This window comes from Labrus bergylta, chromosome 13, assembly GCF_963930695.1.
Source record: "Labrus bergylta chromosome 13, fLabBer1.1, whole genome shotgun sequence".
Lineage (NCBI taxonomy): Eukaryota > Metazoa > Chordata > Actinopteri > Labriformes > Labridae > Labrus > Labrus bergylta.
This window is the reverse complement of record NC_089207.1, coordinates 12097428-12124776: the sequence shown is the minus strand read 5'-3', so window position 1 is coordinate 12124776 and position 27349 is coordinate 12097428. Positions and strand designations below refer to the sequence as shown.

The following is a 27349-nucleotide window of genomic DNA, read 5'->3' as shown; positions in this document are numbered from 1 at the left end:
ATTCATATAGTTCAAATAGTTCAACAAAGTGTCAACATCGAGCAACATGAGCAATAGGACATTCCCAATTTATTATTAATTGTTTGAGTAGCTTCATACCCCTGTGCAGACCGAATGACACCCTTAACCGGAGATACAATTAAGGAATTTAATTTAACACTAAACTGTAGAATACACAAACAATCTCAGGATGACATAAAGATGTGTCTGTCTTTTTAGGAACTGGGAGTCGGAAATGCCAAACTTGCAATTCTTCTCAATGAACCGCTCTTCTTTCTCATCAAGAGGGGACAGAGATCTGAATCTCCAAACTTCCCCCACACATAGCATCTAATTTGAAGCCTGCTGGAAATGACTTCACTCAGTCAGGTCACCCACAAGCTCCCATGCCTCCATGTCCATGTATGGCTGGCTTGTTGTCTGTCAGAGGGCTTCCCGCTGCTCAAAAGATCAGAGATGTGCTTGTCAGACACATTCCTCGCCTCCTGTATCACTACTCAGCCTGCAATTAAGCATCCCCACCTCCTCCTCCTCCCTTTCTTCTTTCCCCTCCCTCCGTGTCAGACAGACACCTCCATTCATGCTCCATCAGAGAGCTGGATGCTGACAGGTACCAGCCACTGCTGCAAGAATTACCTAATTATATATTTGTGCATGTGTGGTGCGCTCTAATCACGCAGCAACAAAGGCTGTTTTGTGCAGCTGTATCCATGCACAACCAAAGACTGTAGCTCTGTTATTGAAACCAGATTTTAAAGAAACACATCTCTTGTTTCATTTGGCACCTGCAGCACAGGTAACGGTTAGGGGGAGGAGCCACTTCTGCAGAAAGAGACGGGCGTTAGGAGGACTCACCAGCAGGCTGTAATCACAGGGACACTTCTCTTTCTGTGTATTAACACTCTCTGGGTTCTTAATAGTTTACAAGCAGAACAAAGAGACAGACCTTTCATCAAAGTGACACAGAGACAAATCCTGGAGCTGCTTCAAAGTGCTGAGAACAGTCATTAAAATGGCAAAGTTTTACTTCCAGGAAGACAACACCGGGTTGCAGAGATAACCTCCGGTGTTGAAAAATAAAGCCAATGCAGAAGTTCAAAGTCCTGCAGTTCCTCGAGTGTCCACTAGAGGCTGGTTGCAGAAGCACAGGAAGTCACATACACACCCATTCATAAAAGCCTGTTTTTACAGCAGAGATTAACATGTTTACAGCCTGGTTCAAAAAAACAAATAGGTCTGATTAGATCATGTCTCGATCGACTCACACTGTACGGGGGGGGGGGGGGGGGGGGGGCGGGGGTGAATGTTTTGATGACTCATCAGTTTTGATTTGATGAAGGATAAGAGTTATTAACAATAAAGTGCGTAGCTGACCTGATTGACAAGCGGGCGTGGTGTTTTTGGTGTGTGTGGACGCACAGCACAGAGGGAGTTCCACATACACACACAGCGCTGTGATCCCCACTGGTTCACCTCTGTAACCAGTGGCGATTCTAGATTCTGTTGGGGCCCTAGGCAAAAATCAACTGGGGCGCTTGAACCAGCGTTCTGCAGGGGAGGGAGGTTTCCTACTGTCATTGCAACATTGGCAAATTTTCGGCTGCTTCTTTGGGGCCCCCTAATGGTCATCACTTCGTCCCACCATTACGCCTCCATGACAGGGACCGTCTGAAGGGGGCTCATGTAATCACACATAATTATTCAAAGATGTGGTCAGTCATTAAATGGAGACAAAAAAATAAGAGCACATTGAAAAAGCTTTATTGTCACACCGAGCTTTAACATAAACAAACTTTGAGTTTCTGACTCCAAGCTTTGAATGTATGAACTATTGAGCAATGCCACGAGGGAGAACAAGTGAACTCGCTGTTATATAACTTACATAACTTATTAAATATATTTATTTGGCAGGACTTTACAAGGAAAGCAGGAGAAATACAGAGGTTAGTGGAAGTGAGGTACATCTCTCTCTCTTTTCATTTTCTTCAATTATCCTGTGAGAGGCAGAAAGAAAAAAAAAACACACACACACTGGGAACAAGCAGAGCAAAAAAACAGATTTACAGTCTCTGCTTCTACATGGAGAGGGTTTTTTTCAGCTTCACTAACACAACAATAAAGCACTATAGGTTATTGAGGATGCACGGGAATGTAAAGTATACAGAAAGAAAGAAAACCTGAAGAGGGAAGCGGAGAGTGAAACAAAACATCCTACATGAACGACTTAACATTCACTGGGAGAGTTTGTACAACGTGATGCTCTCTCTGTCCGTCCAGGACCCTGAATACATTCCCTTCATGTAAACCAGGATTTGTGCTCCCTCTCACATCGCTCAGGTTAATACTTCACCGTCTTCTTTTCTACTATCACACTCAATAGTAGGCTTAACTTTAGTACTTTTTTAAAAAATAGTGGATTTTCTGATATATATATTATTTTTGCGTGTAAACAAATCATACAGGACGAACACCTGGACTATAATGTGACTGTCTGTGGAGCCTGCAGATGAAGCGGGTACAGGTGAGGCTCCTGCAGCGATACTGAGAGGCAGTGTGGATACAGACGAGTAACTGCGAGGTTAACTGACCCTTCACTAAGCCCCGCCCTCCTCCGGCTACGTCTGTCCGTCAAGCTTTTTAATCAGGCAATGTTTAATAATGACACTTTGCAGGTTTAACAAAATGCCCTTACCCCCCAACAAAAAGTCTTTGAATGCAATATTTTTTATTTGTAGAACACAAACTGGCCGATTTAAAAAAAATATTTTCAGCTTCAGTCATTCAATTAAAAGTTAAAGAATCATGTGTCTGATGCCTGATATTTACCTGTGTTGTAGACTAAGTTAAAAGTCCCTTCCCTTCTCGATTTCGATTGGTCAGTGAGGGAGAAATGTTCTAAAAACTGGACTTCATTCAGCAACTAGCTGATGCTGAGTGTTTTTGCATCATGGACACTGACCTCTGAAACAAAAAAGGCCGTTTTTGGACTCAGGCTCTGAAGAGTGACAGACCGAGGGGGGGGGGGGGGGGTGGTTCTTTGAAGGGTCAGTTAGTGAAGGCCAATACATTGAGAAGATGAAGAAGAATGTAGAGCTTGAATCAAGATGAAGCCATGCAGGTGAACACCACCATCAACACTTGATAATAGATTATAATAAGAGATGTGAGGCTGTGGTATATTACAGTGTTCTGAGCTAACAGAAATCTGAGCAGCTTGCAGCATCGCGTCATCCTAAAGGTCCCTCATTTAACAAAGCAATAAATAAAAAGAAACACCAAAATGTATCCCAATGATGGGATACATTTAGGGAGGAGTGTGTGTGTGTGTGTGTGTGTGTGTGTGTGTGTGTGTGTGGGGGGGGGGGTGTTAATGTGCATGTACGTTAAATGACTGCAGAGCCGGACGTGCATGCTGGGAGGAAATTCACAGGGGAGGAAATTCATGGCTGGAAATGCCCGTCTCTCCTCATGATAAATCACAAAAAAGTGCATCTCAGCAAGTCGCTGGTAGTGCTGTGCGCGTAGACACACACATAGGGGCTGGTGAGTAACAGACGAGGTGTGTGTGTATGTGTGGAAGTGTGTGTGTGGAAGTTGTGGTATTCTGGAGCTCTTCATTCCACAAGGTGACTGAGGAGTGTGGGAGTCTGACAAAATGTGTGAGTCCAGGGTTGAGCAATGCACACGCTTGTTTGGTTTGTGGTTCTGGAGGTGCAGACTGGAGCGGTGTCTTTAATTACTACAAGATCCACCATCTGCGTCACTGGATCTTCCCCCAAAAGAAACTGGACCACTGACAGAGATGACCCGAGGGCAAGCAGCGTCACCTTGTTTCGGCTACATTTGGCAACGTTGAACCAACTTTCATGGCTTTTCTTTCGCAGCTTTGAGCAGCATTTCACGTTTGATTAAAACAAACTCTACCTTCAAAAAAAAAATAGACTTTTTTTCTCTCCCGAGCACCCGAGTAAACATCACCCTTTTTAAAAATATTTTACTAAGTTTGACGACCGAGGAGATTGAGGCTAGGCAAGCGGAGATACAGTGTTCGATAAAACAGGAATACCGACACTGGTAAGAGGCAACGTCATGAAGCACTAGTTTTCATTCTAAAGCCAGAATAATGGCTTCTTTTTCTTTTGATCATCGATGCAAAATAACAGCAATTTACTGAAGATATTGGTTGTCAACTTCAACAATATTATGTCGATCTGTATGGCAGCATATGGGTCGGTCCAGTAACACCCGCACTAACTCGCTCAGCGCTCCAGAGAAACCTTCACTGGAACCAGATATGAATGAAACGCAGAGTGTTTTAATACAGTTATCAAATACTATGGGAGGATGTTATTGTGTAACAGCGTATCTTGGATCCCCTCTGATAACAAGAGGGTGTTGTCGGCTGATGTGTGCGCACAGTTGGTCTCTAAACATGTGGAAACGGCACCACGGAGGTGAGCTGAGGGTTTGTTATGACATCACCCGCCCAGCACGGCGACGGGGATTCCCTAACAGAAAACACATTCTCTCTCTCTCTATCTCTCTCTCCCTCCCTCCTGCGTCTCTGTCTGTCTGGAACAGACGGGGTGTGGATCTCTTTCTCCCTCTCTGTATCATCTCTGCGTTACTTTCTGGAACTCGAGCACAACGACAGCAAGGTGTGCGGCCTTCAAACAGACGAGTGGGCGGGCGGGAGTGACAACTCACTAAATCAACACGAATGATATCATCCTGATTAATTATAGAAACTGCAACAACAAAAGAGAAGGTGGAAAATAAAAATAAAACACAACAGAAGTAATCTTGGTCACAGCATGCAATGCAAAGCACACCGCCCACATTCATCAGAGCGAGATGACTTTATATGGTGCCCTCTAGAGGCTTGTGGAGTTTGCAAAGCTCTGTTTGATACTGAGGAGAGAAGAGGAGGGGTCCTAGATGTGCTCCAGGAGCCACTGGAAGAGCGGGGTGCGGTGAGGATCTCTGCCCGCCTGCAGTGCCTCCTCTCTGGACTGACTGTGTGTCTGACCGTCCTCGCTGTAACGCAGCAGCGTGTGCAGCAACTCTCCCACCCTCCACTTCCTCTCCCGAAGCCTCTGGATGACCGCCGGGAGCTGAAAGGACAAACAGTCATCTTTGGTGGAGATCATCTGACTTCTTTACGGCTCATCAATGCTAATTAGGTTAATTTAACCGGTTCACTGCCAAGACAGAGTTTTTTATTAGTTAGGAAACAAGATACACTTTGAGAAGTTGATTAATCCTTCAGGAAAAAAAAAATTATAAAGTGAGCTTACTATATGATCAGACATTAAGGAAACATGCTCTGTTGAAGTGCTGGCTTCTCTGACAACAATGCAGCAGTCAGTATGTCCTCCTTCAAACTTTAGATTCTGCTCCTGAATGCTCTGGATTTGTTTGAACCAGAGAAGGTAGGCGGTTTTAAGGCACCCCCACACGGCCGTTTTGGACGCCCCTGGGTTTGCCAGATATGAGAGCAGTTATCAGGTCAAACCAACAGGTGTTGCAGCGATGGAAGCGGGCAAGAGAACTGGTTCAGATAGAAGTGATTGTACCCGACCTAAAAAGCCTCTGCATGTTTCTAATAAGCTCCACGAGCAGAAACGTGCTCAAACTAGGATCAATATTGGAGATGCTTTTGAAAAATGGAGAGAGGTTAGAACGCAGAAAGGTTTACAGACCGATGCAGAGCTGGCTAAACACTGAAGCTTCAGTGTCCACCACATGGCGACCTGCGTGAGCATCGATTCTAGAGAGGAGGGGGGGAGACAGCTCTCTACAATGTTTAGAATTCAGACTGCAGTACCCATTTTAAACACTAGGTGTCAGAGTTACATATTGCTCCTTTAAAAATAGGTAAAATAACGGTTGACAGTTTGCTTTAAGTCATGAATTAATGGTTAAAACAGATTGTGATGAAACATGAGTGGTGGTGTCGCTGCAGGGTGTCTTGAGTTCATCTGACGGGGATTCAGAGGTATGTTACAAACTAGGTTTACATGGTGACTATTTTTCCTTAATTCTTGCGTAAGATAATTATTTTGTCTCCACAGCAAAGTGAACTGTAGTGGAAACCAGGAGACCGCGATATAAGATCACTATCCTTTAACACCAACATCAACAAGCGCAGAATGAAAGACTTCTTTCATGGAGATATCTGACTCGGTTCAGGAATGAACGTGTGTTTAATCATAAACACAACATTGTGTGTCTACTTTAGGGGTAATTAGTGTGTGTGTGTGTGTGTGTGTGTGTGTGTGTGTGTGTGTGCAGACAATCACCTGCTGCAGCTCTCTCTCAGGGCTCAGCTGGATCAGGGGGATGTCGGCCATGGAGGCTGCCACCCACTGCAGCATGCTCCTGAGCTGGGGGTCCAGGGTCACGTGCCGAGGTCCGAGGAAATCCGAGTTCATTATGAGCAGGGCCGTCCTGGGAGTGTGCACCTGAGTCTGGTCCACACAGAGAGTCCCTGCAGCACACACACACACACACACACACGGATCATTCAAGGGGAATCATCTTCACATCTCTTTTCCCCTGACTTAACCTTTTAAATCACTGACCCTGCAGTATTTTTTTATACTTTACATAACGAGGCAAAGCTCAACATTTCAGTCACACGTGGATATTATTCATGCATCCTTGTCTATACTAAAACAAGCTAGCGAGCTACGCTAAGTGACGAAAGCGAGTGCCTTTTAGAGACTTCCTCATCCATGTCCAAGCGGATGACAGAGAGGCCCAGGAGGAGCTGGAAAATGCCGCTGGGGAGGGGCAAGTCTGGGGAAACTTGCTTAGCCTGTTGCCATGGCACCATATCCTCGAGCCCCTTACTGTAATCAGTTTGTTATCTTCTACAGTAAATCTCAGAGAAAGAGGGATACCCCAATATGATATTTAAGAGTTGTTATATATGGTCTACATCCCCTTTTGCTCAGCCCCTCCCTGTGGAGCGAGTGTGTGAATGAGCGTTGGTGTGGCTGAATACGAGGGCGGTCATGTACACAGCACAGCCAGCAGGAGTCGAATGGCATCCGTTCTGAATCTCCACAAACACAAAGAGAGAGACCTCAAATTACCAGAGGGGCCTTTTCTTCCTCCACTAATCCTTCCGCTGTCCAAAAATGTGACATGCTAAAACTCTAGATTTGGGGTTTTTGTTTTGCTTGCCAAAATCGACATTTTAAGGAAAAGTCTTGTTCACAAAAGATTTTATTGGATTAGAAAACCTAGAATTACTACGGACTGCAGCTTAAGTCAAAAGGGACGTTTCAGGCGGTGAGATATCCTTACCGCTGGATTCCTCTTTGACCTCCGCCTCCTTGTCTTCTGTGTTGTCACTGTGGGAGGAGAAACATCGCACAGGTTAGGGAGAGGACGGCTGCTGCTGCACTATGATTAAAGGAAAGAGAAGCAGTGCAGGCAAAGCGACGATTTAAGAAACGCTGCAAAGGTTTGGAGATTGCAGTTCGAACAAGAACAAGACAGAAGTAGTGCATGCATGAATCCTGTGTTTCAACGCTGTTTGCTAGAGAGAGATCATATCAGGTAGATGATCACAGTTACTGTCAGGACAGATGTTTGGTTCCTGTCACCTTTTTAAAGGCCCCCAACGGTTTTGGGTGTGGCCTACACGGCTAATTCTCTTCTGTTTTATAATCCTTCATAGCCTCTGAGATCCTCCGGAGTTGGTTCTGTAAAGATGAACTGTCACATAAATAAGATTTTAATTGAACTGACTGCCTAAGGTTAAGACATTCATACCTGATGATACATTTATTCAGCGTTGCTCTTGGCTTTAAATTGAACAGATCTGAAATCTGAGGATTCTTTGTTCTGACATCTCTGACACATTTAACTGTTGCAGCATTTTAGTTTATTTTAAGATTTATTTTGGGGCTTTTTTTGTAGAGACAGGACAGAGGATGGAGTCAAAAAGAGAGAGAGAGAGAGAGAGAGAGAGAGAACGACATGTGGGAAAGGAGCCACAGGTCAGACCTGAACCCGGGATACCCGCCTGGTGGGCCACAGCCTCCTTACATGGGGCATGCGCACTAACCACTAGGACTGGACCCTAACCAGGCTACCAGACTCAAACTCCCGCATGGAGGACCATGGACTCCATACATGGGGCACACTTGCTTACCACTAGGCTACCTGCGCCCCTTTTCAGCATATTTCTATTCTTGCTCGTTGCTTCCTGTTTGGAATTGATTTGACTGCTCGGCGTTATCGCACAGCTTCTTTAAATTAGCGTGCTTTGTTTTCTTTTCCTCTTTCTTCACTCCAAGCTACTGCGGCCGTGTGAACGATGCAACACAAGTCTGATTATTCTTATGACTCTGATCAAAAGGATTCTCAGACACGTTGAGGGAACAACCCCGCACATTTCCAGTCAACGTTTCTTTGATTATTCCAGTACATTGACTTTCCTGCCTCAACGTCTTTTGTCCGTTAAGACGGAGTGACTAAGAGCAAACGACTTTCCCCTCTCTGAAGATCTGCTCCATATCCATTCTGACAATTGTTCAAATATTTGCTGTGTGCTGTGCTGACACGGTAAACAGTCATTTCTGGGTTTTTATAAGATTGGTAATCTCCGTCTTGTTGACACACCGCACAGCGAGAGAGACTTGAACGAGCTCAACGACACATCGAGACAAAGGACGAGGCCTTTTTTAACGTCTTTATAAACGGGATCATAAAGCGAAACATCGCCACGTCGAGGCGGAGGTGAGGGAGATGAAGAACTGAGAACAAAGATGACAGCGTCAACTTTAAATCATGCAACAAGGGAAACTAGTTTAAATCAGTTTAGTCATCAAACCCACTGAGGTATTCTCTGAACGATTACCGTCGAGTCCGGAGTTTAAGTTGCACCGGTATCAAAACGCTGTCTCTTTTTGAAGGTCTCTTCAAAGTGTCTTCCTGCGTCACGATTTCAGAAAAGTCTATCAGGCTCCTCTGGTGACCTTGTGGTTACACGTCAGGCACCTGGAGCGTCTAATGGAGACTGTTGGGGGGGGGGGGGACTCACAGCCTCTTTCTGTTCAGGAGATCAACATGTGGACTCTTTACCTGCTGAGCTCAAACTGGATCCAGACTGAACTGAAACAGAGGACTTGGTGGTCTTGTGGTCATGTGACCCGGCTCTTCCTGTTTGACGTTATGTATCCTGTGCTGTTCTGTCTGTGTGTCGTTGTGCTTGTTGGGTTCTCTTGTTTGTTGAGTTTGATGTGCGTTAAAGACCCCCCCTAGAGACCGGCATAACAAACCAGCTTCGGCTATAACAGCTGTTAGTGTTTGCTGCGTACCTGTCCCTCTACAGACAAACAGGAAATCAATAAATATATATGGGACAACCTTCCTGTCTCAAAAAGAGGAAGTAACTAACCTACAAACCTGACTCTGTGAGACACCTGCCACCTATTGGTCAGCACTGATATCACAACCTGTGATGGTCTTCAGAGCTTAAAGACATAAGTGCTGTTATCTCACTGCCACATCAATATCTGTATGATATGATTGTGAAAGAAAGTGATTGGATAAAATAGGAAGAAATGTGTTTTGTTTTTTTTTGGCTAATTCTGTAACTACCTGAAAAATAAAACAACAGTAACTTTTCCACATTGTTGGAAGAGCTGCAACAATTTTTCAATTTTTCAGCTCTCAGCACTTTCATTATCACCGGAAATTTTAATCATCACCAGATAATTCTGAGTATTTGGACTTTTTGTTCTTGGATAAAAACTCACTTACTGGCTGACCTCTTGAAGGCCTTCAGATTTAGACATTTTCCTCCTTTCTTTTGTTTTATTCTGTGTGTTTCTGTTTGGTCTTTTTGTAATGATTTTGCTCATATGTTTGATCCCTGCCGTCTCTACTGTCCTCCCTCTCTGTTTTGTGCTGTCTTGATCGTGTAACGCTCGCCGCACCTTTTGGCAAACTGTTGGGTAGATCGACCTCACAAACGGCAGACTGCCCGTTCCTTTCTGCAGACTTCAGAGAGAGACGTTAAAGAACATTTGTCAAATTGAGTAAGACTTCAAAAGTTTCGCACCATTTCTGAACCCACTAGTTTAAGTTAATTTTAGGCGACTAGTAACGTCAACATGCAAAAAACTTTCCCATCCAGTGGGAAAGTTTTTGTCACCTCAATTTTTGTGTCATCACTGATCATGTTGTCTTGAAGCTTTGGGTGCATTGTCGGTGCGTTCACACGTCTGCGGTGAGCTCTGACACCGGAGAACTGTTTGTCAAAGAGAGCTGAGCTCATGCACTCTGATGGAAGTACAACTCAGAAAACATGGACGAGGACGACTTGTAAATGTGGCAGATTTTTGGATTTAACCTCCAACGATTGGCTTCAAGTGCATGTGGGTTAAACTGCGTCGGTACGGGCTGAAACAGAGGCTGCATGGATGATTTCATGTTCATTAATGGCTGCAGGTACTGATTAACTGTCTTCATGTTGCAGTTTGTCTCTATTCTGTAAGGGTCCATGACACCTTTAGACTAATATCTGAACCTATGGGTGGCTGTAACTTTATTAATCCCTGAGGGAAATTCTGGTTTTACACTCTGTTACTGAGAGACATGCTTCTCACACACATAGGCCCGAATCACACACATGCACAAACAGGACCTGTGGACATGCACTAGTGGAGAGATGTCAGAGAGTGGCTGCTATGCAGGGAGCGCATCAGGGAGGTTGGGGGTCAAGGGCACCTCAACAGTACTCAGGAAGTGACCTGGCACCTCTCCAGCCACCAGTCCAACTTCCATACTATGCACAGGGACTTGCATAGTATGCACTGTTCAACAGCGTTAAATAAAAGGATGACAACAACCACAAACATAAATGAAAATGATTTTATAAAGCATCAAAAGGACATGCATTGAAAGATCACATGCTGACATTAACATCCACAAGCTTCCAAGCCAAGCCAAGCGTTTCTACATTTACAGCTTCAGTGTGGTCATGCAAGGGGCTGGTGGTTCCCAGTATGAGACAAAGTATAAATCAAACTGCCACTGTGCAATCCTGCAAATCAATTTAACGTGATTAAAAAAAGAGAAATGTTTCAGTTTTGTGCAAAGATTTTTCTCTCAGGGATCTGTGGCACGCTTTCTGTTTGCCTCACTTTCACTTTGCCTCACTTTCACTTTGTCTCATCCTAGTTGAACCCCCCACGTCTCACAGACGGTTAGCCGTGTCAAGCAGCTGCAGACCAACCTGTCAGAGGGAGAGAAGGACATGCGCTCCTCACACGCCTCCCCCTCCAGGCCCAGACTGCTCCAGCTACTGCTGTTCCCATTGCTGCTGGAGAGAGAAGGCAGGTAACGCACCACTGTAACACTGCAGCGAACAGCAGAAAGTAACATTTAAAACATTTCATGTGTTCTGAACTTAATACAAGTATTATAACTTTAATAAGATTTGTTAACTTTTTCCTAATCATATATTTTAAGTTTTGAGAATGCAGTTATGCTTTAAACTTGATAAACAGGATGTCAAAGCTTTGTGGAATAGACTGAAGTTTTAAAACAGCTTTGGGAAGATTTAGAATTTCTTTATCTTTTAAAGGTCACATATTCTGCTAAATGAACGTCACCATGTTTTTTTTTTAACATGTATGTCTCTAGTCTGTCTACAAACCCCCCAATGATGAGAAAAGTCCATCCTCTCCGTCTTTTCTGCTTATTTGCACTTCTGGTGAGATGCCAAACCTCATTTCGTTACTCTATGCTTGTATATGTGTAATGACAATAAAGTTGAATCTCATCTCATCTCATCTCATCTTCTGCCTGCTCCACTTTTCAGAAAATGTGTGCTCAAACAGGCCGTTTGGAGATTTTCCCTTCATGACATCACAAAGGGCAGTAACCCCTCCCCCAGGTGGGTGACACTCCCACAGCTAGGTGTTTATTCTGCCCTCTGAGTCTGCCGTCTCTACCAGAGCAGTCATTTAAACTATTTCACAATTCTATTTTATCCCCACGATGGTTATTTGACTTTAACAAGCTGGCACAGAAACATGTTTGCTTGAGATGCATTTTTTATTTCATTTCCAACCTAAGTACTCTTAGTCAGGGTAACTTATTTTAATCAAAGCATTTTATTTTTCTCAACAAAGTAATTAATGTATAGCCCCTCCCTCACTTTATGAAATAACAATCCTGCATTTGGTGGAAACATTTTCTGTATATCAGAAAGACTAACTTTTGCTTTAGTGTTGAAGATATATTCCTCATGTGTCCTGTTTTAGGAAAATGGTGCTCGGAGTTTTGAACCCACATGTGTCTACATTTAATCTCTTCTTTATTTTATAAAAATGGTTCTTTGACACCGGATGTTCCAGGATGTTTTTAAACAGGTATTTATTCTTGTCCTGGCGGTGTTTATTGCTTTCTTTACTTTGTTTCTTTTTTAGCTAACTTTTGAACTTTTTGCTGTGGAGAACAAAGCTGTGGACGTAATAAGCACTTTATTCCCACTTGCTGTAATGACCTTATCTATCATGAAGCTTCAACAAACATGACTCAGATTGATGACCAATTCTGGCATTGGGAATAATCCTCTAAATGCCAGGTGACGTTCAAAACAGAGGCGGATGCACATTATTCCTCCTTGAATCCCACTGATTCACTTCTAATTTGTTGATAGAGACAATTTGTTGCCAAAGCCGTATAATGTGAGATCATTACGTTCTTGTCCTCACGTAATCCCTGCTAATGCTGCGGGTTCCACCAGGACAACCGGCTGGCAACAGCAGCACAACAATACACACACTCTCTGTGTAAATAGTCAATAATTAGCGTGCTGGCTGGAACCTGCACACTGTGGCGTGTAGGGAAGAACGTTTCTGAACGTTTCTAAAAATACCTCCTTTAATCTGCATCACCACAGCTGCAGCTTTCTCCCTGTGGTTTCACTAAATGACACCTGGTGAGGGCTTGTTCATTTAGTCCGTCATCATGCTCCGTGAGATAACAAACCCCCTGACGGTGATTCTTTTTTTCTTCCTTTCGTTGTTTTCCGTTCGCATAGCGGAGATGGTTTTTCTTAAGACGGTCTAATGAATTACACATGGTGGACTTTGTTCCTGCAGAAAGACCGCCTCAAGTGCAGAGAGCCGTCAAAGACACACCTTTAGAAAATATTATGATACATTAACTTGGCCCTCGTGGCTAAAATAACTAGCTGCTAACACATTGTGTTCTCTCACTACCTTGGGAAAGAATTTCAAATGTCGTCAGTTTCGCTTCCATAAAGATAACAGAGATTTCCAGAAATGTCAACAACCTGATTCCCAGACAGCGGAGACTTGTATGAGTCTATGTCCCTTAGAAGACAAGACAGCCAGATTCAAAAACGGGCTCCCACCCTCTTTTTCTTGATCCGATATCCATCAACGGAGAGAGAGGGCCAGCTATGTCACAACAACTAGATCGTCTTTATGTGGTGAAACTCAGAAAAAAAAAACCTTTGACAACATGCCCCACATATAATGCAACACAAATTGCATTCTGGCAGTAAAGCCTCAATGACCCAAACCAGAACCACACACTGTGACCTATGCTGACCTTTGGAAACCTCCTTTCAGGACTCAACCAGAGGAAACTCTGTTTATAGGGGGTCCAGCTATAGCCATGAAAGAGTCTTTTAAAAGTAACAAATTGAATCATGAATTATATTCTATGCTGTCTTGTAAAAGTATTTTGTGGTGGATCTTGTAAATATGTCATAGAAGGGATTTGCAGCTGCCACCAGTTGTTGCCATCATTTCCAAAAGCCAACCACCAAGCCGACATAGTTTGTGGTAAACAGCAGGAAATGTCATAAAACCTACCTAAAACCTGAGCCTCATTCCTGTTTGTAAAATCATCTGTGTACAAACCAACAGGAAAAATAAGCAAAAACCACTGAAATTTAAATTAGTCTATGTTTGAAAAAGCCACAGTCAGCGAACTCAAATAGTCAAGTCATAAATAAATGTTATTTTGCTAAGGTTTAGTATGATTCTGTGCAGAAAATTAAGAACAGAGTTCATATTGGTGTTATCAGTGTAACAGCACCCATGAGAGCATTTGCATGACCCTTAGGCTTCGTGTCCACCTAGCTTTTTCCTCTGGGCAGAAAAGCACTGGCTGTGTGACCGGGAGTGTTTGCATGTCGCGTGAGAAGAAAAGCTCTGCACATCCGTTCTGTAGCTATGACAACAGGCTGTTGACAACGGCCATTGTATGACCGACACTGTTCCTTTAAATTTTACTGTATGTTTTTTATTTTATTTATTTCCTGATCAGACATGGAGCAAAGAGGATGTGGGTACAAGAAATGATCGATAAGCAGCAAAATACAGGAATTGTACATTTTGAAAAAAAGCGGCTTGTAAAAAAAGTTGGGGGTGCTTTTTCTCCAGGGTGGACGCATGATGCTGAGAATGCTCTCCCTTCATTGAAAACAATTGAAATGTTGTAAACGCTAGATGGACACAGGGCCTAACATAACTTTATCAGACAAATTAAGTGCTCTAAAGATCGGAGGACATTTGAACTCTTATATGAGACAGTAGGTGGTTGTATACCTGTCACTGAGGTGGAGGAAGCTGCTGTTGTCGTCCAGGTGCTCATCCTCAAAGCTCAGGTTGGACCAGCTGCCTAGACTGTCATCTCCTACACTCAGCTGCTGGGACACCGACGACTCAGTGGCTTCCCTGCCTGGAAAGCTAAACGCACAGAGAGATGGAGGTAGAGAAGTTGTTTTTGTAGATGTATCGGAACAATCAGTATAAAGTCAAATAAACTAAGTGGATAAATGGTAAGGTAGGGATAGATCACACAAACATAAGCACTTGTATAAATCTTGGTGTGTACCTGTTGTTGGCAGTCTGGCAGACATTGGACAGGGCTGATGTCATGATCTCAGCAGTCAGGCTCTCAGCGAAGCTCGCTCCATCATGGCCGATGCCACTGTCCGCATTAAGGCTGGTGTTGCTAAGCTCACGTTTTGCAGTCTCCATTGCTATGGACACCATCCCCTCTGCAAATGCCGCCCTATGGTCCAGGTCAATGTGGATCTTGGGAATCTCCAAGCCAGAGAGACGCTCAGCCCTTGCCTCGAGTTCTGACCCCCTTTTCCTCCTCTGTAACACAGGCTGGTGGTGGTGCCGGCAAGGTTTGGTGCAGTATGGGCACTCGTGGATCAGGCAATACCGACATGTCCTTTCCACATGGGCTTGCCCCAGTGATGGTCCCTCAGACAACCTCTGGGTGTGGGAGTGTCGGTCATGTCCTTGGGTCATTGGATTCTCTCGGGATGAATATCCAACTGAGGCCATGCTCATCTGCAGAGTGTCATCAACTATTTTCCTGGCATAATGCTCAATAACCTGCATCACCCGACCCTTATAGCCCCCATCATACAGGCTTCCTGTACTATGATAATGATGCTTGCTTTTACCCTCCTTGGACAATAGGGGACAAGAGAAGGAGTTCCTGATGAGATCCTCTGCCATGTCTTCAAGTTTGGATTTCTTATAAAGACAGGAGTCAGTGAGAGACTTTGGCAGTCGCACAGAGGAACGATGCAGCTTATGTGTGACATCACAGGTGATGTTGTACGCTAAAGACTCTGCAAAGTTGACCAGATCCGAATACTCCGTCTGACTCTTCTCTTCAGGGTTGCTACAACTACACTGAGCGTCCTCGCCTGAAGGACGAACGACTGACTCAACTTTCTCTTTGGTCAACGAGGGCTCACTACTAGAAGTTTTCCATTCATCTGGAAGGGAGTGGGAGGAGTGAAGGCGGTTGGTAGAAGATCTCTTCTTGACCTTGCGACTTGCATGAGCCAAGCCAAGTTTAATGGAACGGTATGCCAAGCGACTTGCATACTGATCAAGGACCAGCTCCCTATTGCCTCCCTCCTTTTTCAGTACCCTGATGAGGTAGCCGGCATATTCATCAGTCACACTCTCACAGCTAGGATACTCTGAGGACATGCCAGAGCTGGAGCTGGAGATCATGCTTGAAGTGGATGTTGGAGACCGCAAGACTGAGGCTATCAAGTCATTAGACCATTGCTCAGCCAGCCTTCCTACCTTTGAGTTTATGTTCTGGTCAGTACTGGGTGGAGAAAGATGGCCGAGGTGGTGATGAGAACATTCAGAGTTAGATCTGTCAGAGCTATGTCTCCTGAGAGTTCTGTGATATGGACACTGCTGTGCAGAGCTCACCATCCTCTTCACATCATTAATGACCTCTCCTGCTACCTCCCCTGCATATACCCACAAGGTGTTCAGGGTCTGCTCTGAGAACTGTGCCACACTGTCTCTCCTTCTCTCACTGCCCTTACTCATTTCTCCATCCTCCACTGCCCCTTCCAGGTTGTCCATCTCTGTTGCCATAGAGACAATGTGACAAGCCAATCGCTCAGCGTAGTGAAGAGCTTCCTTGTTGGACATTCTGCGAGTCGACTGGGTTAGTTCATGACGGCCACGCTCTTTATCTAAAGTCCTGTCAGCGCCGCCAACACCAACCTCTTCTGCCACTTCTTCCTCCTCTTCTTCCTCATTTCCATCTGCCTCCTCAGAGAGAGACCTCATCAATTTGAGCATGAACTCATCCTTGTCTGCCTCATGGGGGATGTCTTTTGGGCCAGGGTCAGGCTCCAGCTGCTGGTGAGGGGTGGGCGGTGGAGTAGCAGGGGAAAATTCCTTAGCCAGCTTAGTTTTGAGCTTCTTAGAGAACTGTTTAATCTGTTTTTCCTTAGACACCTCACTGGGTTGCTGAGGGGTAGAAGGAGGAGGGCCAGGAGTCCCACCGGATTTTTGACCGGAACTGGGAGCTGAGTCATCCACAGGAACTGATATCCTCCTTTGTGCCATCATCTCTGTACCCGGTACATCCAGAGTATCCATCAGCACATGGTGGGCTTCAGCCACACCTCTGCTTCTGGGGTTATACTCACAGCTGACTCTCCCCTGACTTTGACAGCCTGTCTGAAAGGAAATGTGAGGAACGCTTAGGTCTGCTACTTGGTCAACAGGCACTCCTTTCCGAACATTCCCAGAATCTCTGCAGTCAAAGCTAAAACGCTCCCTTGCAACTCCCTGATTTGGAGGGGAATCTGGCTCCTCATAACTAATGTTTTCATGTTTAGAGGCAGAGTCCCGTCGGCTTCCCATTGTCTTTGTGAAAAAATCTGCACATTCACCAAAACTTTTTTTCATTTTAGAGGAAGTTATTAGTTCGCAGGCCTCAGTCACTATCATATCCACCATGTTGCCAGAGAAGTTTTGGAAGTTGGACTTTCCTTGGGAGGGGTCCCCTCCAGGAATGGGGGTTTGAGTTCCATGACTGTAAAGGTTAGTTTGAGTGAATGTAGCTGTGTCAGAGGAAGATACAGTGACCCTTGTGTGGCTCGATTGTTGGGTATCAGACAAGCTAGACGTATACTGACAGATCTCCTCAGGGTCCTGGAGTTGGTTGAGGGCTTGGCCTGCCTGAGGCACAGGAATACAGCTGGCCATGCCTGATACAGTGAACAGGGCTTTCTTCACTGTGCATGAAGCATCCTCTCCTGAGGTTCCTGCAGAGCTAGAACTTAACACCTGCTGGTTAGTAAAGGTGCTACTAGTGAGAGTGCTATTGTTCTCTGCATTGACGTAACAGACATTGTCCAGAGACACACTAATAGCTGCTTGGCTAGTGAAGGCAACATCAGCTTGAGAGAGCTCTATAAAGGCCTCCTGAATAACAGACTCAGACAAGTCTGAGGCGTATGAGGAAACAACCGCCTCCTCTTCCTCTTCTTCTTGCCCCTGGCCAAAGGACCAATCACTTGGGGTGCGAGGGGTCGAAGGATGGGAGAACTGACACACCTCCATTATGCCTTCAAACACCAGCTCTTCAGCCAGATCAGCAGCAAAACGTGTAACTGTGTTGTGGAAAATCTGCTTTTTCACTGTCAAGAACTCCTTCAGTGCCCCAGACACAGCCTCTCCAACCAGAAAACCGGCTAATCCATTGATAGCCCGTTCTTTCAACACATAAGCGTGGCGCATGCCTATCTCATGGAAGGCCATTTGGAACACAGAGGACGTGAGCCTGGCAGCGAGGTGACACAAGGTGGTGGTGCAAGAGGAAACACCTTTCTGAATATCTCTTAAGGCGCTTCCCAAGCTTATTTCCACCAGGTCAGTTGCAAACCTTTGAATACCATCTTTCAAAGACTGGGACTTCTTTTCTAGCTTGGCCACTGTTACAGTCTCTTGTATTTCTGAGAGCTTCATCACGAAGCCAGAAGGGTTCTGGAATTCCTTGTGACAGACACAGCTGAGATTTTTGTTGTCACTGATGTCAACAGCAGACTGGTAGCCACACACAGATCCAAGAATTTCTTTGGAAAGACTGTTGGCAAAGTCTGAGTAAGTCTTATACAGCGAGCAGAGACCCTGGGGTTTACGTAGCTCCGAGCTGTCCTGTCCTTCTTCATCTGTCTTCCAGAAGTATTCCAGAGGTCCACCGGAGTCCACCAAAGGGCTGAAGGCCGAGGAGCTGACAGGGCTGAAGAGTGGACCGCCATTCTCGTCAGAAGGGGTCTGCATTGGTCGGGGGGAGTCAGGAACCTCAGAGTGAGGTGCGTAAGGAGAGCCTGGTTTCAGAGGAGTAGGTTTTTTGACATTGGCTGGGAGAGTAGGCTGGTCAAAGCGATGAGGATTCATACCCTTGGTTGAGCAGCCCCTGGAAATATATTTACATGCTGACCCACTGGAGCTAGAATCTGATTTTTTCTGTGTTGTTGGGGCACTGATACCATCCAGAGGCAGCGTGAGAGTGCAGCTCTCAGAGCTCAGTTCCTCCAGGTCATCAAACTGATCAAAGCTGTCAAAGAATTCACTGACCTCTGAGTCTGAGTCTTCCACTCGCTCTCTGGGCCCCCCTGGCACCTGGGGGATGTCCAGCTTTGCCAGCAGGCTTTTCTGGTACCCCACCTCATCTAGGAAAATTATTGGGCTGGGGCTGGAGCAATCCGACTCTTCCGATTCACTGACATGAACCAAGGGCGACGGGAGACGAGCTCCAGGACTGCAGTAAGTCCACTGGGATTCCATGCCTGATGTTGACCTCTGTACTGTCACAGATACTTCGGGACCTGATTTATGTTTGGCAGAATACTTCTTTGAAGATGAGCCTATGATAACACGGGAGCCTGATAATTCCTTTTTCCTCTTGTGGGCAGGGACTGTCTGTGATGCAACATCGCGCTTTTTAAAATGGCGAAAGGAAGCTGCAGATGTGGAAGGAGACAGGGGAGACAACAGATTAAATACAAGAGGGGTTAAAGGGTAAATATTAGCAAAAATAATATACCAGAAAGCTCATAAACAAAAGCTGATGAATTGTGCATACATCTCGGAAAATATCTGAAAAAGAAAGTCCATATTTATTTTAAAGTATCTTAAAGTGCTCAATAGCAATAAACCTAAAAAGTTTCTACTCATGCTACATTAAAAATAGAATTTTGCATACATGATGATGGTTGATTAAACAGAGATAAAGGGCACAATAAAGGTCTCCATTTTAGCTTTTATTCCAATGACGGAATCACATTTTTATCCACAAAATAGACCAGAGGCTACTACATGCCACTTAGCATTAGATGTTAAACCTACAGGAGGGATTGTCTCCAGTGTCATCCTCCTCCAGATGCTCCAGGGCTGTGACAAAGTCGTCCTCGATGGATGACACCGACTGGTTGGTGTCGTCCTCCTCAGGCTGACTGGGCTCAGCTGTGCCCCTCTGAAGAGCCTGAAGCTCCAGAGCATAGCGGACGCCTGCCATGTAGCATCCCAGCAAGCCCACCAAAGATGCTACACTGGCCTGAGGGTAGACACTAGTGCTGGGATTATGCCTCAGCACGCAAACAGCCTTTAACCAACACTGAAGGAGGAGGAGGTGATGAAGGAAAGATAAAAGAAAGAGAGGGAAGAGAGAGGTACTTGAAGTTAAGCTTGGTCCAACTTATTTAAGGAAATAAGGAAAGGAAATTACAGCTCACATCTTTAACCAGATCAGAGGGTATGACATGTATGCATTTATGAACTGGATTCCCTTGGAACAAAACCAACTGATCTAAAAGACTTTGTATATAAGGCCAAATTCACACAGGAATCTTCTTATCCTAATCTGACCGGAGGGACGAGGAGGAGGAGGGCTGGAAATGTTTTGTTTTGTCTGAACTCTGATTGCAAGTCGATCTGTTGCATGCGAAGAACAGAGAATTACTCAGTGCACATCCAGTCTGCAATGCAGATAAGTGGGAGGTCTCACTGTCTGAAGCGGACGATAAAAACCACAGAGTGCGCTCCGGGGCCTGTGTGAACCCAAACACGGCAAACGGGACCAGGAAGGACAATCAGGGGCCGCAAAAACAAAATATCTGTCTGTCCAACCCACCTGCATTTTTTCAAAAACATGTGAGAGACTTGCTATGACTGGCTACATGGAGAACAGACAACAAAAATGAGGCAACTCAAACAGGGTCTGATTTTGACCAATGGCTATAAACTCTGTGAAAATGCATCACCCAATCACAGACGCTCCATGTTTACATAATCTATTAGGCCTGATTTGAAATAAAGATTAGGTTTACTTGAGCCTTCACACATTCTGCAGCAGAGAGGTACAGTATGGCTCCTGTGGCTCTTTTGGTAACCGTTTTGAACTCTTCCTCTGGATGTGTTGGCACCATCTCATTGTTGATTTGAAATCAAAACCGTCACATTAGGATCATAACTTAAGTCACCTTTAGGCTGTACAGACCTTAGGGACATGAAGCTTTTGGGAATATTTCTGAACAGAACAATGTGCGGACCTTTCCATTTCTTCTGCAGTTGTTATCTTTTTTCTCCTGCACCTGTATGCAATTTGCTCGGATGTGCGCACACTAGTCTTTATTCGCCTTTGAGAATATTCAGGGTGCTGGGCAGACTGAGGAAGAAGATAGGCTAGGAGATATGATAGGTACAAAGATGATCATCTGAAGATGACCTCTAAATGTCAAAATGTTGTGATTGTAATTAATAAAAACGGATTGTGCCGTTTGAGCGAGTGTGTGGCATATCTTCTTCCTCAATATTCCAAATACAGACATCATAATGAGCAAAAAGGCGACTGAAGACGGCGGTTAAAAAGTTAAAACTAGAATAATTAAATATTTTATATAACTTTTAAAGTGTACAGAAATGTTTTGACCTGCTTTCTACATTCAGAAAAACAACATATTGTTTAAGTTAGTTGAAAATAAATGTTTGCATGTATTTTTGGGAATTCTTCAAAGAAAATAACTTGGCTCTTTTTCTTCATTCTAGTTTTCTCTCCCCTCAACATGCAAAATTCCTTCACCTTCCAGTGGTCTAGCACCTACCTGTGGCCCGGCGTCCTTGTAGTCTGCCAGCCTGCGGGAGTCTTTGAGCAGCAGGACCTCGTCGTTCTTCAGGCCGTGAACGTGGAGGGACCTGAGCAGCTCACACAGTCCTGCTGGAAGTGATGACAGAGCCTGGAGGAGAGCGAAACACAAAAGTACATTAGCTCGAAGATCAAACAGTAAATTACAAAACCTAACAATCCTCATCCTTTAAATCCCAAAAATATGACATTAAGTTTATCACATGCACCTCTTACTTAGATCTGATAACTTACAGTCGAGGAGAGGGAATCTAAACTCTTATAGTGAGAACTTACCAGCTGGGTGACATCTTCTCCTTCACACTGACCAGGCAGACACACAAAATGAATCTGAAAGAGCACACAAGACAGTCAGTGTTCATATGTCTGATGCTAGCACGAGTTAGCTCGGCCTGTTTTTAAATGGGACAAACCTCTGTCAGTCTTGTAGCGTCTCTGGTTGGCAGCTCCAGGCCCACACTGCATAATTCCTTCCTGTTCCTGAAGAGGCTCTTCACACACTGCGCACCGGTGTCACGCACCGTCTGCAAACACACATGGCACTGTTTTTTGAGGCTAATTTTATATATTGCAGTGTCATGTTGTCATGTTGATGCACAGTGACAAAATGTAACACGAGATACAAAGCTTAGCGGTTCAGCAATAATTTGGATTTCACAAAAAATAAAACCCAGAGAATAAGAAAAACATCTCTTCTCTCCTTCTGCACACTTTCTGGCCGACCTCACTGCTAGACCTGACCTGGTATCTGATGTCTAATCATGATTTAGTTAGCGCATGTTTTCATTGATGCATCCGATGTATGAAACGTTGGCATGCTGAGAGAAAAAGCATCGTCTTTTGCAATGTGTTTATTGTATGTTAATATGAAGACGACTGTAACAATGTGACTACTTGTGCTGCAATCCTTTCAAAGTAAACAGGGTTCTATACAGAAGATTGTTGCAGAATGAAGTGCAGAGTCCCTGCAGTGCAGACAGACCTCTTTCCGAACTGTCGCCCTCGTCCTCAATGGGACTCCTCTAATACGTGCACACGCATCCATCGCAGCAGAGGTGGTTGACCGGCCGCTCACCTGGAGGAAAAGAAGGTGCCGGAGAGAGGGAAGAGTGGAAATGACAGCGTTATTGACGAGGCTCAAAGTCAAAGTGACCAGAGAGACTTAAAATATCAGATTCATATTGTTGCCTTCAGACCCACAGCAGAGTCTTTCGTCTGTGACTCACGAGGTGGAACAAAAACAGAAGTGTTCAATGTGTGACCTTTATTGTCCATACGTGCTACTCAACTGTGTCAATCCCAACCGCAGCAACCATGGCATAAAAGTGTTACAGCTATTAGAAGAAAAAAAAAAGTGATGTCACACAACCGCTTTGTTTCCTGATGCACACCTATGTACCAAAATAAGGGGAAATTTCAAAAAAAAAGGGACACGTTACTGTCCCTGTGATATTCAGTAATTCAGAAAACCAAGAGGCTCCAGCCTGGGACTCTCACGACTCTGAACTTTTTTTTGCTCTACATTTTTCAGATTGTGCAGCTGACCCTGTAGACCAATGTCTCCTTCAAAGCCGTGTGAAACTAACATGAGTCAGGATCTCTAAAGAAGGCCTAGACTTGTCCTGGTGGTGAGGATAAGCTAGAGTAGGCCGAGCTTCTTTGATATTCTTTAAACAGTCAGGCCTGCATCAACGATCAAACAGAGGGGCAGGAGAACAGGGGTGTGTGCGCTGAGCAGGGGAAACACGCTCGGTAAGCAGCATGAGAGAGCGGCTAAAGGAGGCAAAATATTTACAGTGTACAAGAGGGAAAAGTTTCCCAAGAAATCCAAGCCTCTCCTTTGAGGTGCCGTCCAAAGCGGCTAGTTGAGTCTAGACCCGGGGCAGGCGGGCGGTCCTATTGATCAGCCCATCCTGCATCCTGAGAACCTTGAGGGGTAGACTGCATGCCACCGGCTTCCTTCTGCAGAACCAGGACCTCCGAGCTTCTCACGGGCGCTCTGGCGGGCTACAAAAACAACACAGCCAGCCACCGCTGCTGACCTCAAGTATGCAATCACAAGCAAAGCAGGAACAATGATGACTGTTATCTCTTGAACAGAGCTGAACATTATTAAAATAGTTGGTAAACCAGCTCTTTAAGCCGGGGGATGTGTCATGCTTGGTGAACAGAGTAAGCTCACAGTGAAGGGCTCGGGGATAAAAAAAGATACAAGATGAAAAAAACTCTGAGCATGTTTTAGACTTCAGGTGGCTACAACTAGGGCCCGAGCGATACGGCAATATCGATATTAGGGAGGGGTAGCCCTCAAACTAACAGTCATGATTATCCAAATGTATAACACAAAGTCATCATTATCACATTTCTTCTCACACCGCCGCAGCTCTAACTCGTGGTACAGTTCCAGATAATTACCCGACGAGGCCTGCATCATCAGCTTCTGCATCTTATGTGGTCAACACAATGCCTCAGGTACTCCGCATTAGTCATGTTATGGAAACACTGCAATTATGAGTATTTAAGTTTGTGCTTTAACAAAACCTCCAACGCTGATTCATAAAGACAATTTTCACCGTTTGGAGCCACAAGATGCAGTCGAAGGACTCTGAGGTGACTTAGTGATCATGTTGGAGGGCACAGGAAGAAGGGAAAAAAAAAAAAAAACACTGAGTCAAGGGCAGAAACTGTGTCGACTGAAATGGTGTCGAGTTGGGAGTCGATGTGGGAACATTTTCTGAGCAGGAGTGCAGGTAGCAGGAGGGACAGATCAACAGAGACTGGGAGAGAATGAGTGGTCTCTTATCAGGCTCAGGTGACCACCGTGACGCTCTCAGGTGACAGACAAGCGAACACAACATTAAAAGGGAATATCCGCTATTATAAAAACCTCTATGAGCGAGGGCTGGATCCATAGAGAGACCATTTTTACGAGCTTGGAATAATTAGAAATAAATCAACAATGTAACTAGGCGGCGGTAAACTCAGTCTGTTAAGGACTTGGATTGGGAACCAGAGGGTCGCTGGCTCAAGTCCTGGAAATTGGTCTGGTAGCTGGAGAGGTTCCAGATCGCTTCCTGAGCATTGCAGAGGTGCCCTTGAGCAAGGCACTGACCCCCCCCCCCCCCCCCACCCACCCACCACCTCAGGAGCTCTCCCTGTGTGCAGCCCCCCCTCACTCTGACATCTCTCCATCAGTGCATGTTCACAGGATCCTGTTTGTGCAATGTGTGTGTGCAGCATGTTCAACAACAGAGTGTAAACATTAAATTTCCCCTTGTGGGTTTAATAAAGTATCTCTTCTTCTTTTAACTGATCTGAAAGTATTCAAGTGAAACCAGTGAATCATGTGCAGGGTTTGTATCTATTGTAATAATCGCTGTTTGTAACACAACATTTGAAGTTGTCAAATATAGTATGCTAAAAAAAAAATAACAGTATGTCCTTTTACATCTAGATTCAACGGCTCATCAGGAAATGGTGTTGCAAGAACCGATGTCAGAAGCAATTTAATGCAGACATCGAGTACAACTCAATACTGATCAGATAAGAGGGTTTTTTTTATTGGATAGAAGAAGTCACCTGTTGGACAAACTCTGACTTATTTTCATCGTCAAACATGAGAGGAAAAAGTCGACATGGTGGGAGTCCTACACCAAAATGAAGTCATTAAACAAATGTCGACACGGTATCGAATCGTCCCTTATCTTTAAGGATGTAAACATTCATCGAGAAATGCTGCAAGAAGACAGGGAACTACACAAACAGCACGACCAACATGATGCAGCATTTAATCCCACCACAATTAAAAGGCCAAACCACACTGACAAGCGGGGTTTGCAGCCCCTGAAGGAATCTTTTTCACTTATCAGAATCGTATCTTTGAAAACCCAGTATCGTGAATCGTATCTTTGAAAACCCAGTATCGTGAATCGTATCGTGAGTTGATTAAATTGTTACATCTCTACTTATTTTCCCAATCGGTGCATCTCTAAAAAAAAATAAAAAAATAAAAAAATAAGCCATTTCCTGCATAAAATAATAAAATCACCACTAAAATGCCTGCAAAGAAAAAAGAAAACTGATACCTGAATCAGTTTTCATCATAGTAAATGTCACAAGAGTCCTTGTTGCTATTGACAACGTCATGTGAAAAGCTGCAGCTGCATGCTTATCCTCTACATTTCAGTGTTTGTTTACCATTTTAAGGCAACTGAAAACCAGACAACCTTTTCTTTCAGATGGACAGCTTTATGGGGCTGGTACCCGCAGCAGAAGCAGAGGCAGAAGCAGAGGCAGAGGCAGAGGCAGAGGCAGGCCACAGACTGGATGCTGATGTTGATTCACGACTCAATGCAATCATTTCCGAAACAGAGCCACTGTTAGCTAACTGGCTAGTGGCAGCAGACATTAAAAAAAAACGAAAAAAACGAGCATCTCATTTCATAACAACGCGTCTGAAAACAGTCGACGTCGGTAAACGAAATCCTCCACCTCGATAGTTGATATGCTGTCAATCACAGGGCTAACAGCAGCGGAACCAGGCCGCGGGGCTGCTCGATCTGTGATGTCACCTTATTGTCGTGAATTAGCATCTAGCCGACAAGCTTAACACATTAAGGTAGATTAAAATACGACAAATATCAATATGTAGTCATTTTCAGTGTATTCCAAACACATTTGTTCCCCTTTATAGAGTCATTTTTACCTCCCAGCTCAGTGTCGGACTCCAGCAGCGATGACGGTAGCCGCTGTGTTTGATGAGAAGTCCGAGAACGATTCGTCCGTTTGGAACAACTCTTCTAGTCTGTTGGGGCCCTAGTCAAAAAAAATTCCTTTGGGGGCCCCTACAAACAGACAATTATGCTCTCAGCGTTTTAGCCTACTCCTCTTTTTTCGATAATTCTTATTCATTTTCCTTCGGTGACTTTCATTGACAAACGTTTTCACAGGAATATTGCATGTGACCCTTAGCAGAGCAGCTGGAGTCAAAGGGCCTCATTCACTAACAATGCGTACACACAAATATGTGCTTAAACCGTGCGTGAGCGTTTGAAGCACAAATCTGGGATTCATCAATATATCCTGACTTGAATTTATTCTTACGCTGCGAACAAAAATAGAACTTCCTCAGATCATGCGTACGCACAAAGGATGGACCAGCTTTCTCAGAAAATGTTAACACACACTCTTTTAACTAAATGCATGACATATTAAAAAAAATGTTGAATGTTGAAAAGACAAGCATTAAAAAATGTGAATTAACTAATGCATTGACTAAATGTATTAAATAATCATGAAATATTCGCCTTATCATCCTTTAATCTAAAATCTTAAATCTAATCGTCGACCTCTCCCACTAATATTGCCATGAAATATCGCATTTGTAACCAAAAACCAGCTGATTAATTGGAGCCTATTTAAGAGCATGCAGGGAACATTCATGATTATGATTTACGTCTAAGAGAGTTTAAAGATCTAGCCTCGCTGAAGCAAATTGCAGCCAGTGCCTTCAGAAGAGAGAGCATCAGACCATCAAAACACGTTTGAAGAGTGTGACGAATGACTGATCAGCTGATTCCGACTGCCAATGCACGTACTGCTGCAACTATGTAATTCACTGTAACGCATCTAAGCCGCAGTAATCTAAGTGTCTCCACCTCACCGCTCTCGTCCTGTCACCAATCCGATGTCCTTATATTGAGAGATGGGTGTGGTAGTATGCTGATTGCAGGCTGCGGGCACTCGTCTGACGATTTAGAATTATTCTGATTCACTATCATACGCAACTTGGTGAGAACAAAATTGGCTGGTACGCAAGTGTCATGAAGCCGACGGTGATATGCACTTATTT

The 27349-nt window shown here is 44.5% G+C and overlaps 1 protein-coding gene across 3 annotated transcripts; it reads right to left on the bottom strand.

Annotated features, from left to right (window-relative positions):
- Positions 1-1739: 1739 nt before the first annotated feature.
- On the bottom strand, positions 1740-26249 carry akap11 (A kinase (PRKA) anchor protein 11). 3 transcript variants are annotated; one of them, XM_020637787.3, is made up of 12 exons: positions 26204-26249; positions 22481-22573; positions 21912-22022; positions 21775-21828; positions 21458-21589; positions 19704-19971; positions 14902-19318; positions 14613-14753; positions 11258-11344; positions 7315-7361; positions 6303-6490; positions 1740-5114 (listed from the first exon to the last, which is right to left on the bottom strand). In XM_020637787.3, the coding sequence occupies exons 2-12, from the start codon at positions 22541-22543 to the stop codon at positions 4935-4937; spliced, it is 5688 nt and encodes a 1895-aa protein (XP_020493443.2). In that variant the 5' UTR covers positions 22544-22573; positions 26204-26249; the 3' UTR covers positions 1740-4934. The 3 variants fall into 3 exon arrangements, with proteins under 3 accessions (XP_020493443.2, XP_065818118.1, XP_065818119.1); XM_065962046.1 differs by having other exon boundaries at positions 11258-11341; XM_065962047.1 differs by lacking the exon at positions 11258-11344.
- Positions 26250-27349: the final 1100 nt, after the last annotated feature.

Coding starts and splice junctions, on each gene's coding strand:
- akap11 (XM_020637787.3), bottom strand. CDS start 22,543: ATGGATGCGTGTGCACGTATTAGAGGAGTCCCATTGAGGACGAGGGCG. Junction 21,829..21,911: donor ACGCTACAAGACTGACAGAG/GTTTGTCCCATT, acceptor GTGCTCTTTCAG/ATTCATTTTGTGTGTCTGCC. Junction 19,972..21,457: donor ACAAGGACGCCGGGCCACAG/GTAGGTGCTAGA, acceptor CTCCTCCTTCAG/TGTTGGTTAAAGGCTGTTTG.